The 15,528-nt window shown below is 39.0% G+C and overlaps 1 protein-coding gene across 2 annotated transcripts; it reads left to right on the forward strand.

Moving 5' to 3' along the window:
- The first annotated feature begins 4,556 nt into the window (after positions 1–4,556).
- On the forward strand, positions 4,557–14,169 carry LOC137265804 (uncharacterized). Of its 2 annotated transcripts, none has more exons than XM_067801262.1 (3): positions 4,557–4,731; positions 5,537–5,707; positions 11,301–14,169. In XM_067801262.1, the coding sequence occupies exons 2-3, from the start codon at positions 5,542–5,544 to the stop codon at positions 12,152–12,154; spliced, it is 1,020 nt and encodes a 339-aa protein (XP_067657363.1). In that variant the 5' UTR covers positions 4,557–4,731; positions 5,537–5,541; the 3' UTR covers positions 12,155–14,169. The 2 variants fall into 2 exon arrangements, with proteins under 2 accessions (XP_067657363.1, XP_067657364.1); XM_067801263.1 differs by having other exon boundaries at positions 4,703–4,795.
- The last annotated feature ends 1,359 nt before the right edge of the window (positions 14,170–15,528 follow it).

A 15,528-nucleotide genomic window follows, 5' to 3' on the forward strand; every position in this document is an offset into this window, starting at 1 on the left:
TTGTTAGCGGGTACCCGGCGGGATGACATGAACTGTGACTGTTAACCGTCTAGCATCACGGACAGTCTTGGTTGTATCTTCCCATTGGTTGTATCTTAAGACTTACATCGAGTACAAGCAGATCCTGTGACAATGGTCATAGGAATACACCATGTGTACAGAGGCCAGTGTATGAATACACATTAAGTCTCTGCCAAAAGGCGGCGTCGATAGTACCATTCCGACTGTAGAAACGATAAGTTACCTTTGACGATCCCGACTGGAGTTTTTCTTTCATACTCATTTGGGGTTTTTAACAACAGAATGTTCTCCACTATGTTAAGGAAGAAGAAACATATCTACAATATCTCTGTTTAATTCTGATCATCAGATTTGAGTATCGCTATGACCATAACGTACATTACTTAGTTACAATATTTGAAAACTCGAACCATTACTTTGAACAGCAAAATAATATGTTGTAAACAAAGATTACTTGAAAACTCTGATTGTATAGTATGTACCAAGTACTCTACTCTCAAATAATCGTATAGGTAATAAACATATATTTACTTTATTTTCGGTCTTTGATATGGTCAAAGGCGCTCAATTAGTGAGAGTGGGTGTTGACATTGACTCATACCATTACTGCACAAATACATATGCATATTGCTGCATTACCTGTTCTTCAACCAACATGTGACAGAGAGGTGGAGAATTTACAATGAACAATGTTAAAATTTATCCTTATCTGAAGGGCCCAAATGCATGCCAGTGCAAACGTCTTTATCAAAGAGATGAAATCACATCGCTATGTGAACACAACCCAACATTCTTGTGTAGACAATTTTAGATCCCTATAAACTTTTTACGCTTAGACTGCATAAAAAGATTAAATTACTGTTTCTCGGGCACATTTTTTATCAAGAGTGGCGAGTTCGGTAAAACGTTTTTGTATTTTTGATCGAAAAAAGTGACGAGAGAGGAACACATTGTTTTTGTTTATCAGAAATACAGCTTGGAAAGTTTAACACGTGTTAATACAGTCAGGCCGCGTTAGTCCGGACCCCGACAATCCGATTCCCCCGATATCCGAACAATAACTAGCTGTAACCAATCTTGTTTACTATGTAAACTCATTACCTGTTGATTCATTAATCCGGTGCTTCACTCTCCGTATCCGGACGTTAATTAGTGGTAACAGACTAGCTAATTACACATACTTTTGCTTTATTAATCCGGTGGTACATCAAAAAGGTTAATTTGAATGAATGATGAATGAATGAATGAATGAACGTCTTTATTTCTTCTAGAGTTGTATCCGAAGATCATACAAACGCAGATCCATTATTTACAATACATCACACACATCTAGCAAAATGGAACAACATTTGTAACAAAATGGAAGTATATTTTAGGCTGTTCATTAAAAGATAATTTACAATGTACAATTTGTAAGCAGTAGGGGTGTGTTTAATAGATGTACATCAGATGTTTCCTTAGATTCCACACGAAATGACAAAATGACAGTATTATGTATTCCCATGTATCATAGTCAATTATTTCTCTTAAATCATGTATCTCCGGGCCGAGAAATAGTGCCAGTATGTCACCATCGTCGAGTATATCTATTTTCACATATATATCTACATCAAGTTTATCAATCAGACTGGAGAAGAAATTGTTCTGTCGGACATAAAAAAATTCACAGTGTAGGATCATATGGCTGTCATAGTCAAAGCAATGTCGATTGCAGTGGTTACATTCTTTTGATATGTTTGCTCTTGATCCGATTTTGACAGAGAGTTCCAGGGGTTGTCGTAGATGTGGATAGACATGGATGAGATAATGAGAACGTGCATTTGTAATCGTGTGTGGATTATGCAGTATCGTGAGAGATCTGGTCTCTGTGTTAGCCTCTCTCTCCAAATGCAACAGATGTCATATTTGGGATTTCACTTTCTTAGTAAAGTACAAATTCTAGTACGTTTTTGGTTGAGTCCCATCCGGGATTCGAACCCGCATCCTCAGAGTCAGGCACCTAATCGCCAGCACACAAAGTCAGCCGCCTAACCCGCTCAGTTTCTCTCTCCACATGTTTTGTTCATATTCCGAGAGACGTCTAATTATAATAGATCGCCAAGCTGACTTACTTGGAAATGAACCGCTGTAAATAATTCCTTGATATAATGATCTAAGTGATATTTCTTAGCAGTGTGCAAGAGATTACTACGTATGCTTGTGGGACACCTAGTATTGTTAGAGAAATGGGTGGTGATATGAGCACAAAACATATCTTTCGTTATTGAGTTGCAATCACTATTGCAGAGCCATCCTAGTTGTTGTAATCTACATTTGCCTATGTAACCATTCACTGACCATATTCCTAAGTTTGAAACAGAAGTGCCTGTTGGGTGTCTTTTGCCCAATCCTTGTAAGCGTCGAGCAAAGTAGCCAGCTCATTACCGTATATGGCTGATAGCAGTTCACAAGCTTGTAGCCAGAATCATTCGTTTGCATATGTCAACACACGTAGCTGGGTGGAGGTCATAGTTGTTCAGGACAAGTGATCGTAATGAATTTACGCATTGTCCTGCTTTTGAACAAGAGAGCATAACTCTTTCTCTGCAGGATAAATTACTGTTTATTATTATTCCGCATTACTTAAAAGAGTCAGAGTTATAAATAGTGGCCTCACCAAATTTGTATTTTACTTTATTATGGGTCTGGCCTGACTTACAGAAACAAGTGACTTACTTTTAGAGGCGTTGTAGGTGAGTCTCCATTTTTGTGCTTATAGGTGAACTGAATTAAGTGATGTCTGAAGACCGCTAGGGGTTGAGGACAGGAGTGTTGTATCATCGGCTAATAACACACAAGGTATGTGTATTCCATGAATGGAGAAACCGTTGTTTGCTTTCCTTAATTCACAGATAAGGTCGTTAATGAAGGTAAGACAATAACAAACTGACATAACTCTGCCTTGTCCAACACCCTGTTCAATAGGGAACTCATGAGATCTTTCTCCGTTGTATGATAAATAGGCATGACTCTGTATAGCTGTTCAGTAGGAGATTCCGTAATTTGTCATATAGTTTGACAAAGAGGCCTGCATGCCAAATACGGTCGAAAGCTTATTCATTATCTAAACATGCAGCAAATACTTGTGACTCTATTTCCAAGTACAAGTAAACACATTCTAAAACTGTGAATACAAACATGACTGTTCCATGCTCTTTTTTGAAAGAGAGCATCAGGTAAGGATTGGAGGTTATCGTGTGTATATGTTTCTATTCTACTTCAAATGATTTTTCTCTAAGAGTTTAGACAGGCACGATGTGAGAGTTATGCCTCTATAATTACGATGATCATGCTTGCCGTTCTTGACTTTATGAGCAGATATTATCATACCTTGCCTGAACGCTCGTGGATACTACTGACACGTTAGTATATGGCTGAATAGGTATTTGAGTGTGACTACATGTGTCTCTCCTCCAAATATAAGTGCTTGTTTGTGATACCGTCAGATCCTGGAGACTTGATTCTTTTGAGATTGTGTATATGTGCAACATATGTCATATTTAGGATTTCACTTCCTCCGTAAAGTACAAATTCTAGCACTGTTTTGGTACCGTTACTCTTACTACTGTGTATATGTGATCTGACTTCTAAGTGGGTGATTTCTGTATAGGATATCTTCAAGTTGATTGTGCGCACAACCGTTTTTTTCAATAACTGAGTGAAGTTTTGATACAATGTTGCGTTCAGAGTTATCGAATGCGTCAGATTGGTGGGGTTTCGCTACGTCTGAGTAATAATCGCCTCACAGCTTACATGCCAGCTGATGAGACAGCAGTGCTTACGTTGTAGACTAGTTTTTCCATGACTGGACATGTGCGCCTCAGCTTACGGACATGTTTATAACATGTTTTGATGTCGCATGTCCGACCTAGTTCTGGTCGTATCTCTTTACATTGTTTACGTTTGATTTTCGATGTAATCGGGATGATCGGCAAAGTCAAAATTATTATTATGGCAATAAAAACCTGCTACACGCATAAATAAAAGTGATACCTGAGAAACTTTTCACATTTTTATTTAGCCTTGTCAATTTCACTTTCAACATTACATGTGTGAAAACACACAGACAAAACATCAAGGCAGTAATGAAGTTTAAATAGTCATAACCAACCCTACCAGAGTTATACATTTCAACATCATTCTGTATAAGAAATACGTTCATAGCCTGCAACCGTACAGTTGTACAGGCTGTATGTAATTATATTGATCCATGCCCTTCAAGAATGGGACAACTTGTAAAATGGGTAGCTAATAAATCTACTTTCGGTTTCTTTCAAATCTATGTATTCTATTTTTTAAATGTATGTATACATTTACAATGACAATGACAATGGCAGTGCATATTATATTTATCTGTATTTACAGCATATGTCTGCATTGATATCAGTACAAAGCCTTCACTGGGTTAGCAAGTCATATCTTGCCCTTCTTTACCTCTCATTATTCCAGGAAAGGGAATGCCCTGGGTAGTAAGAAACCTACTTTCGGTTTGTGTTACAGCGAAATTGACTTATGGTTATATCTTATGTGGCCACTTCATTTCCACATACATTCGTGATTGTCACGCCACACTGAACACATACGGACATAGCTGTTAATCGGCTGTTAAGAGCTTACACCACCGTGTTTGATATACGTGTACAACGTTGAGAACCTGAGACCGACCCACAGGTATGTACGACTAGTGCATGTATAACATGCAGTGGGATTGTCGTGCTGTGAAAATCAATTATCGGTAAGTGTGCTATGTTTGTGGATGGGTCTCAGTTATTGACGAGAAGCATGATATGCTCAGGGCCCGATTTCTCGAAACAGACACAAGTTTTTACTCAAATCTCAAACTGAGTTTCACAATTTGAAACAGCTGAATGTTTAACGCAAATGCATTTTTGAAATATGAAAGCCCAAATAACTTCAGTAATCTAGCCACAAAACTCATACTGTCTCCTATAGGTTGAGTTTCAAGCAGATTTCAGTTCATTCTGTGAAATGCGTTTTCTCAAATATGACTAAAACTCAGACTTAAGTCAAACAACGTTAAACTCACGTTTAAGTTTGTTTCGAGAAATAGTCGACCAAAGACGTGTAATAACCTATCCTTCATACATACATACACACATACATACATACATACATACATACATACATACATACATACATACATACATACATACATACATACATACATACATACATACATACATACATACATACATACATATAAATACACTCCCCCTCTCTCTCTCTTTCTCTCTCTCACACACACACATTCTCTTTCTCACACACACACACACAAACAGATAGACAGACAGACAGACAGACAGACAGTGAGATACAGCTAGAGTATGCCTACGTATATTTATGGCAGTTCAGCTGCAATATATTTGTGGGGCGCCAATGTTCTGATCGAAATCGCCCTTGCAATATTCCTTCATTACCACCATTTCTTATGCCTTTCTATTTCCTGTGTCAAAAGGAACTATGGGCGAGCATTCTGTGATCAAAACAACCCGTATCCACACCTCTGTGACTGAAAGAGCTCTGAAGCTGTATTTCAAGAAATGGCAAAGTGAGGGATATACCGTAACTGACGTCTACATAAACAAAGATGAGGAGGCAGCATCGGTACATTTCAAAGAATGTAACTGTATGTACACATATATCCAAATTTCTTTAATAAAAATATGAGTTGTCTCCCTTTAATGCATAACCATAGTGCATCTCCCATAAACCTACATTTATATTACTTGCGCTGCTCCTAAACACATATAAAAAATATTTATATTTAGAATTGGACCTATCACATCTAAATTTTTCATCCACACAACTTAAACATATTTGCGGAAAATTATTAATTTCCAGAAATTATTTTGATAAAACATACGTATTTTTGAGTTTATAAAAATTAAAGCACGGTTATTTTAGAACAAGAAGTTGCCTGAATCGCAAGATTCATCTCAACTTTGAGCTTGCAGTCTTCAAACTAATAGGCCATGGCCCTATTCCAAAAGCATTTAAGATCTTTACATTATTTCTTACGAATTCATTCTAATAAGGTGTGGATTACATAAATAAAATACGTAATTTTTTAACTCGTATTATCATCAAACAGTGTTGTGTGAATCTGTTCCCTTAGAAATTGATAACGCCATCGTGCATTGAGCACAATATAACAAGGAACACCTTGTATAATTACGTTTTTAATTTCCAATAGTAAATGGTGCTACAAAAACTAAGCGTGTAACGACATGAACTTTACAAATGATAAAGTCTGAACACTCTGCTAGAGATTTATCCATATATCCAATATCGTAGCTCATAAGTAATCACCTCCGTTACTACTCAAGTTACTTCTGAGTGCAGATGCATATAAGTAAAAAGAAACTGAATCGCTAAACTACTATAGTAAGGTGGCAAATCTTGGGAAGTGTGGCTTCAAAATGTTACTAGTGAGTGAGTGAGTTTAGTTTTATGCCGCACTTAGCAATATTCCAGCTATATGGCGGAGGTCTGTAAATAATCGAGTCTGGACCAGACAATCCAGTGATCAATAACATGAGCATCGATCTGCGCAATTGGGAACCGATGACATGTGTCAACCAAGTCAGTGAGCCTGACCACCCGATCCCGTTAGTCGCCTCTTACGACAAGCATAGTCGCCTCTTACGGCAAGCATGGGTTGCTGAAGGCCTATTCTACCCCGGGACCTTCATGGGTCTCAAAATGTTACTAAAACCTTAACCATTTGCTAACTGGCCAACCTGAAGAAAGAACGTCCCCAGTTTGACCGGTAGCAGTTAAAGAGCGTTCGCTACCTCTACGCTTTTCTGTATCTTGTATGGTCTTAGTCGTCGACGCTTTGATGAAAGTTCCAATAATCTGTTTTGTTTGCACATCACTTGTTGCCAAGAGTCATGACCCTTGTGGTTAGAGGCTGAGAAGAAGTGTTTGGTTATGTTGTCATTGATCTTCTCTAGACCCTGCTGACTGAAACGAACAATACCGTCATGTAACCCCAAGATTTCTGGAACATGGTATCTCAGATTATGCATGTAGGGTGTTACATCTGTACATTGAAACGTCTTGGCGAAGTTATTGCACCACATCTCAGTCTTTGTGGCTGCATCATCCGGGTCGGGAGAAGCGGTTTTCAGTAAACAGTTAATTTCACGAAATCCCTCCCAGACTAACTGAACGTCTCTAGCCCGACAACTGTCTGCAATCAGATCTAGCGCCTGGAATTTCTCGAGAAAGGTAAATTTTTCAGGTCCTTGTATATCTCTGAACTGGAATTCCTTTGTGTCCCTTTTAATCGATACTTCGAACGGTATGCCGACATTACGTAAGACGTTCTCCAGGCCTGCCATATGCCTCAACTTGTCCCTGTCGACAGAGCTGAACGTACTCTGTTCTCTGATATTGTCCAAGGTTCGCAATTCTGCGCCAAGTTAGTTGAAGAGTTTGTCTATTACACGTGGAAATAAGTGGAGGTGATCAATAACGACCATCGTTGGAGGAATCGATGAAAATAAAGGACCATTTGTGATTGAGAAATTGTTTTTGTTTCTCCTACTACGAGTGCTCGGGTCACAGTCGTAAGATACGCATGCGCCACAACTGGGGTTCACCATAGACCAGCTCAAGGAGAAGTCCTTCGTCTCCGTCTTAGTGCATTTACAGTACACACAAGCATATGTTGCTGCAATGGAAGATATTCCTACAGCAGTAAAAAGAAACAAGTAATCACCCCCTAGGCAAATCGAATACAAACTCTCCGTTCCTTGGAAAGTACAAACGAATTCTGAAGTTCACTGATTTCCTCAATCAAATCATCTGCGAAGAAAGACGGGCACGCGCATAGATCCCTCATGTTGTTAATCTCATCATACTTGGAATCCCAGCCGATGTAATGAACTCGTTATCTATCGGATGATATAGGTGTGACCTGTGCATGGTACCATCCCTCCTGCCAGCTCCTCGGGATGGAGGTCTTGGGGTAACGTCTTGGGCGTGCTTGACACTTGTTTCTAATTGGATACTCAAAATAGTTTAGGCATTAATTGTTTAAGTGAACGCATATGAATATATCTGTATTTTGTTTGGGGTTACATTTAGAAATCATTTATAGTAACGGAACGTTTAGCACAGAGAACAAATTGTACTTTCACCTGTACGTATTCTGAGACGTTACTTTAGCCAATTTTAAAGCATTGTTGTTTACTGTATTTAGATTTAATCCACCATACATACTCACTAATTATAACGTAAACTGTCATCCTCGTCAAAACTCGACATCTTGGAAGTACGTGTGCTTGACATATTTCGCTAATAATGATGGTTGTGTTGACGTGACGTACGCGCCTTTTGTCAACCGGTGAGCAGAGAAATGTGGTGTAGAAAGAGGGATAACTCTAGGCAGCTCTTGCCGTTAGAGCGATATATTTCGCCATATGTGCCGGGACGACATTGAGAGTGAATCGGCTGTCACGTCATTTCCGGTACAGTTAGCGTTACATAACCATGGTACCAATCTAAAGGTTTTAGCAACAACCGTGCTCCAAGAATTAAGCGGGATACTTTGCAGATAATCCCTAAACTAATGATGGATATCATGAGCATCGATCTGTGCTCTTGGAGGTGCGAAACTAATAAATTTTGTGTTGTTGTAAGCTCGATAGGTAGCAAAGCTGTATAATTAGACAGTATTGAGGGTTTGCTCAACTTTCGGGGTGATCTTTAGCAAAACTCGTGTGTTAACCCGGGCTCTTTTCACAATGCTAGTTTGGGCTATGATGACATGTGTCTGTCTGAGCGGCGTGTTCCCTTTCTACCGGCAGGTATTGTTATCGGAATAAAAGCAATGAACCGTTCTAATCCTTAAAACCATCACATTAGGCAGGGTTCATCTCAAACTTCACACCATACTTTAATGAAGCAAGTAATATACCACACTAAAGTTTAAAATGAACTCATATTTTAATTCACAGTCACGTTTAAATTTATACATAGAAAGAAAATTTGATCTCACTCGTCTGAGCGAGCCTGGATGACCGCCGCCAAATCAAGTTATTTGCTTCTTATGACAAGCATTCGTTGCTGAAGATATGTTATACCCCGATCTTCAAAGGTGCAGCTGCACAGGCCTACGTGAAGTGACACGGGGTTATCGGTCAGAACTGCTTCACTCATACAGTTCATTAGTGGTAGGTGGCTGCTTCTATGTGTCCGGACCTACTGTACAGATTGTCCTGTGCTACACTTCCTGGTACAATGTAGATTGCCATTTGAGATGGTTGCACCACTCTGTTATGGGCTCCCAGCTCTAGGCTCTAGGTCGCTTTTAGCTGTATTCCAAAAACATCACGACGGGGGACACCAGAAACGGGCTTCACACATCGTATTAATGACAGGAATCGGGGAGCGAACGCTTTCACCACTGGAATACCCCACCGCCCCTTCACCTGTAGTAAGTCCTCAGAATGCTACACAAAAAATATCTCAAAATATCCACACCATGTATGCATACGTTGTCTACCAGGTGTCTTTACCACACTGTGGTCACATGCTACGTATAACACTTTGCAGATTCTGATACCTTTCGGTATGTACGAAACAAATCACAAATACATGCCAGTTCAGCCTATAATTTTAAAAAGACGCGATGAATAAAAGCCCACGAAATCGAGTTCAAACGATTCACTATGTGCATTGAATAGGTTCGCGGAGCTTGAAACGTATGCCTGCCCGGAGTATGGGGTCGTGAGCAGTAGTCTAATCGACCTTGGTTAGGTACACAAACAAGTCAATGATCAATCCATCGGCTCTGACTGGGTTCGGTGTCGCGGCTGCTTCATTTCAAAGGAGGTAAACCCATGTACAAAATACTGCACTTGCGATCATTCGCTTATAGTTCTGTTTATCTGGGTTTTTTTTATTAATTAGCAATGCTTTTCATATATCATGAATAAGTGATAAGGGTGTTTCAATTGTGCTTTATTTTTTTTGTTTCATGTGATCTTTAAGATAGTATTGAAGAATCATACAAACGTTATACTAAAAATATCCCAAGGAAAGTGAAACGTAAGCACAGCGGTTAAGTTTAAACCTTATTAGATTTATATAAATGTATTGATTTGAATGTAGAAGTTATTTATTTAACTCAAGGTATTACCAAAGTCCGCGTCAGTTTCAATGGAGACATAATCCTAACTTAACGGTCTTTAGGGCTTTGTTTAGTGTACCTAGCTAATACAATTGTACAGCCGAATTCATGTTTTTAAATAATTATAATGCAATGAACGGTAAGAGATTCAATACACACACGTGAGTTTGTTTACATAACGGCTATCACGTTTCTGCTACTGAGTGTTTTCTGATTATCTTACGCGGGCTTGGTCTGAAGGTTTTATGTAATCTTCCGACAATTTATGAGTGAGTGAGTGAGTTGAGTTTTACGCCGCACTTAGCAATATTACAGCTATATGGCGGCGGTCTGTAAATAATCGAGTCTGGACCAGACAATCCAGTGATCAACAACATGAGCATCGATCTGCGCAATTGGGAACCGATGACATGCGTCAACCAAGTCAGCGAGCCTGACCACCCGATCCCGTTAGTCGCCTCTTACGACAAGCATAGTCGCCTTTTATGGCAAGCATGGGTTGCTGAAGGCCTATTCTACCCCGGGACCTTCACGGGTACCGACAATTTATGAAAATGTGGTTGACATGAATAGCTACAATTTTCATTTCAATATATTTATTACAAAAAATGAACTTCGACACTGTGCTAATGTTTTACTACACTTATGATATTTTAGTCTGACGTTTGTAGAATTCCTTTTCAGCGTATTCATTTTAAATTCCACCTTGGATATAGCAGCAAGATTCGGAACACTGGTGAACACCGGTAAAAAATGTAATGTTTCTTCTATTTGAGATAGTATTACTCTTCAGCACGTTATAGGCCTTATTACTTACTACGTAGTTTATAAGTCGTTATAACGAGATCTGAGGTTATAACGAGATTATGTTGTTGTATTTTTAAAATGCAAATGTTCCTTCAGGAGCTTCCCATATTTCAGCTGAATCGGTATTCGACTTGTCCCGGAACAACACAAGTCGGTAACGAATCTTGAAAATCAAAGTTTGTAAATTTGAAATTGAGGAATTGCGGAACTTTCAAGCGTTCTCAAGCTTTCAAAAGTAACATCACTACAATTCACGTTCATTGCATTTCAGTGAAGCCTGACCTTTTGAAAAGACCTCACAAGATAGGAGGTGTGACATTCTATACGTCCCTCTACCCCGAATGGCTGAAGCTACCATCCCCATTTTCCATCCATGACCTAGATCCACAAAAGATGCGTTTCCTTAAAACGTCTGAGAGGACTCTGTCTGATTTTGAGAGGCAGCTGCACGATATTTATACAACATGTGAATTTGATTCGGAATACTCTGTTATCCTAACGTGTTGCCTTACCAAAGATGTTCCTAATGCAGAGCACAGAGCAGATACATGGGAAGCTGAGGTACGAAGTCTGTGTGAACAGTTCTTCAGTTCACTTAGCACTGAGCGAGTGAATATACCCCCTGAAATTTGGAACGACGTAATTAGAGCCATTGGCGACCTGCAGATGCCTAACAGGGATGAAGCAGTTTTACACATTAATCCTGAGTTGAACCTCCTAGATGTGGTCGGTCACAAGATCATCACAGAACCTTTGATGCAAGTGCTGACAACTATCAAAGAAAAAACAACGAACGATTACATGTATAGGACAGATCAGATCATGGTGGTCATGACAGTCAGATTGTGGCACCTCCATTTACTGAAGAGAGTGGATTTTGACAGGTTGATGTCAAGGAAATATCCACATCTGAAAACTGAGTTGGATCTCTGCAAGGAGGCGATAATATTTTCAGGGGTTATGTTTGACATTGAGCCCGCTCGTAAAGACCTGAAGGATATGATGCTTGCGACAGGACAAGAGCGTTTGTGGGTCTTATCTGAAGAGAAGTTCAAACTTGTTCAGAAGAGATCCGTAAGAGAATACATTGAGAAGAAGCTAGAAAACGTCAAGGGATCTTTTTGAGACATGAGAGGACACGGTTAACGTGTACAGTCAGTCAGAGGCTGACCCGAGACGTATATATCTGAAATTTGCACACACAGTCTGAATGAACAGGTCATATCTCTTGACCTCGAATCTGTCCCATTGGTTGAATCTGCAGAATGGAAGAAACTGTGTTGTGACCTGATTAGACCACATGAGGACGTTTTTGAGATCGCTGTTGGACGAGACAAGTTCTTCTTACTCCAACGGACAACGTTGTTGAAGACGTGACTAAAGGCGTGGATGGGATCATGTAAACATAAAGTGTGCTTCTCACAATACATTAGGTCATCTCTTGTTTTCCCAGAATAACCGCATTTGACGTATTTGTTTTGGAGGGAGAGGTTTTACTTTTTGCTAGGAAGACCTCTTCCCAGGTTTTACTTTTCGTTAGTTAGACCGCTTACCAGGTTTTACTTTCTCTAACTGCCAATGAACATCAGCATACAAATGATACATGAGTGTTTGAAATCAATTGAATTGAAATGACTTAACTCACAATACAAATGTTTTTGTATTTCATGCTCATTCTTCCAATAAGAGGTGTGCCACAGGAGATCAGAAGAAAGAAAACGAATTTTGTTTCATCTTGTGTGGTTAGTTTATTTATGTACATGATTATTTGTTGCTATATATACTAGTACATTAAACGGACTGAAATAATGATCATGGGCGTTCAGACAAATATGTACGACGTTGAGCATTTGAGACCGATGTATGTGTGACTAATGTAAGTATAAGCAGCAGAGGGTTTGTCGTGAAGATGTAGATTGTATTGTAATATTGTAGATGAATCCCTACTGCAAACCCAGTGTTCTTATGCAGGTGAAACAACTGAATTGTTTGTGATTAATTTATGTGACGTTTGGGAGATGTAAATATGATAACAATGCGAAACAAGTACCTCAGTTATCTCCCTTTTCTTTATTGATTAATCTGTAATATCCCTGTGATATGAGCTACTCTGTGATGTCGACCGGCGGTAAGTCGCCTGTGTTTGTTGCGGCTGTCCAACAAGACCCGTTATATGTTCATAAGCAATCTGGGAATTCTAAATCACGGATGACATCTCGACACCAGACAGCTTCTAAGACTTCAGGTCTGTCTCATGTCTCAAGTCACGCATGTGATATCACCTTAGTTATGCAAATGACTGTTTTAATAAGACCCATTTGTTAGCGGGTACCCGGCGGGATGACATGAACTGTGACTGTTAACCGTCTAGCATCACAGACAGTCTTGGTTGTATCTTCCCACTGGTTGTACCTTAAGACTTACATCGAGTACAAGCTGATCCTGTGACAGTGGTCATATGAATACACCTTGTGTACAGAGGCCTGTAGAAACTGAATACACCTTGTGTACAGAGGACTGTAGAAACTCTTATTATATAGTATGTACCTAGCGATGCAAATGGCTGTTTTAATAGTATGTCTCTCTTCACCCATTTGTTAGTGGTTCACGGCGGGATGACATGTACTGTGACTGTTAACCGTCTAGCATCACAGACAGTCTTGGTTGTATCTTCCCATTGGTTGTATCTTAAGACTTACATCGAGTACAAGTTGATCCTGTGACGAGGGTGATAGAAATACACCTTGTGCACGTGTACAGAGGCCAGTGTATGAATACACATTAAGTCTCTGCCAAAAGGCGGCGTCGATAGTACCATTCCGACTTTAGAAAGTTACCTTTGACGATCCCGACTGGAGTTCTTCTTTCATACTCATTTGGGTTTTTTAACAACAGAATGTTCTCCACTATGTTAAGGAAGAAGAAACATGTCTACAATATCTCTGTTTAATTCTGATCATCATATTTCAGTATCGCTTTCACCATAACGTGTATTACTTAGTTACAATATTTGAAAACTCGAAGCATTACTTTGAAAAGCAAAATAATATGTTTTAAACAAAGATTACTTGAAAACTCTGATTGTATAGTATGTACCTAATACTCTACTCTCAAATAAACGTATAGGTAATGAACATATATTAACTTTATTTTCGGTCTTTGATATGGTCAAAGGCGCTCAATTAGTGAGAATGGGTGTTGACATTGACTCATACCATTACTGCACAAATAGGTATGCATTTTGCTGCATTACCTGTTCTTCAACCAACATGTGACAGAGAGGTGGAGAATTTACAATGAACAATGTTAAAATTTATCCTTATCTGAAGGGCCCAATTTAAGACTTCGTCGCAGTGCAAATGTCTTTATCAAAGAGATGAAAACACATCGCTATGTGAACACATCCCAAAATGCTTGTGTAGACAATTTTAGATCCCTATAAACCTTTTACTCTTAGACTGCACAAAAAGATTAAATTACTGTTTCTCGGGCACATTTTTTTATCAAGAGCGGCGAGTTCTGTAAGACCTTTTTGTATTTTTGATAGAAAAAAGTGACGAGGGAGGAACACATTGTTTTTGTTTATCAGAAATACAGCTTGGAAAGTTTAACACGTGTTAATAAAAATGAATGAATGAATTAATTGTCTTTATTTCTTCCAGAGTTATATCCGAAGATCACACAAACGCAGATCCATTATTCACAATACATCACACACATCTAGCAAAATGGAACAACATTTGTAACAAAATGGAAGCATAATTTAGGCTGTTCATTAAAAGATAATTTACAATGCACAATTTGTAAGCAGTAAGGGTGTGTTTAATAGATGTACATCAGATGTTTCCTTAGATTCCACACGAAATGACAAAATGACAGTATTATGTATTCCCATGTATCATAGTCAATTATTTCAGTTAAATCATGTATGTCTGGGCCGAGAAATAGAGCCAGCATATCATCTTCGTCGAGCATATCTATTTTCACATATATATCTACATCAAGTTTATCAATCAGACTGGAGAAGGGATTGTTTCTGTTGGACATAAAAAAATCACAGTGTAGGATCATATGGCTGTCATAGTCAAAGCAATGTCGATTACAGTGGTTACATTCTTTTGACATGTATGCTCTTGGTCCGATTTTGGCAGAGAGATGCAGGGGTTGTCGTAAATGTGGATGAGGTAATGAGAACGTGCTTTTGTAATCGTGTGTGGATGTTGCAGTAACGTGAGAGATCTGGTCTCTGTGTTAGTCTCTCTCTCCAAATGCAACAGATGCCATACTGGGATTTCACTTTCTTAGTAGACCACGAATTCTAGTACGTTTTTGGTTGAGTCCCATCCGGGATTCGAACATTTAAAAAATTATACATCATACATCATTCTGTATAAGAAATAGGTTCATTGCCTGCAACCGTACAGCTGTACAGACCGTATGTAATTATATTGATCCATGCCCTTCAAGAATGGGACATCTTGTTAAATAGGTAGCTAATA

This window comes from Haliotis asinina, chromosome 15, assembly GCF_037392515.1.
Source record: "Haliotis asinina isolate JCU_RB_2024 chromosome 15, JCU_Hal_asi_v2, whole genome shotgun sequence".
NCBI classification, from domain to species: domain Eukaryota; kingdom Metazoa; phylum Mollusca; class Gastropoda; order Lepetellida; family Haliotidae; genus Haliotis; species Haliotis asinina.

Coding starts and splice junctions, on each gene's coding strand:
- LOC137265804 (XM_067801262.1), top strand. CDS start 5,542: ATGGGCGAGCATTCTGTGATCAAAACAACCCGTATCCACACCTCTGTG. Junction 5,708..11,300: donor ACATTTCAAAGAATGTAACT/GTATGTACACAT, acceptor ATTGCATTTCAG/TGAAGCCTGACCTTTTGAAA.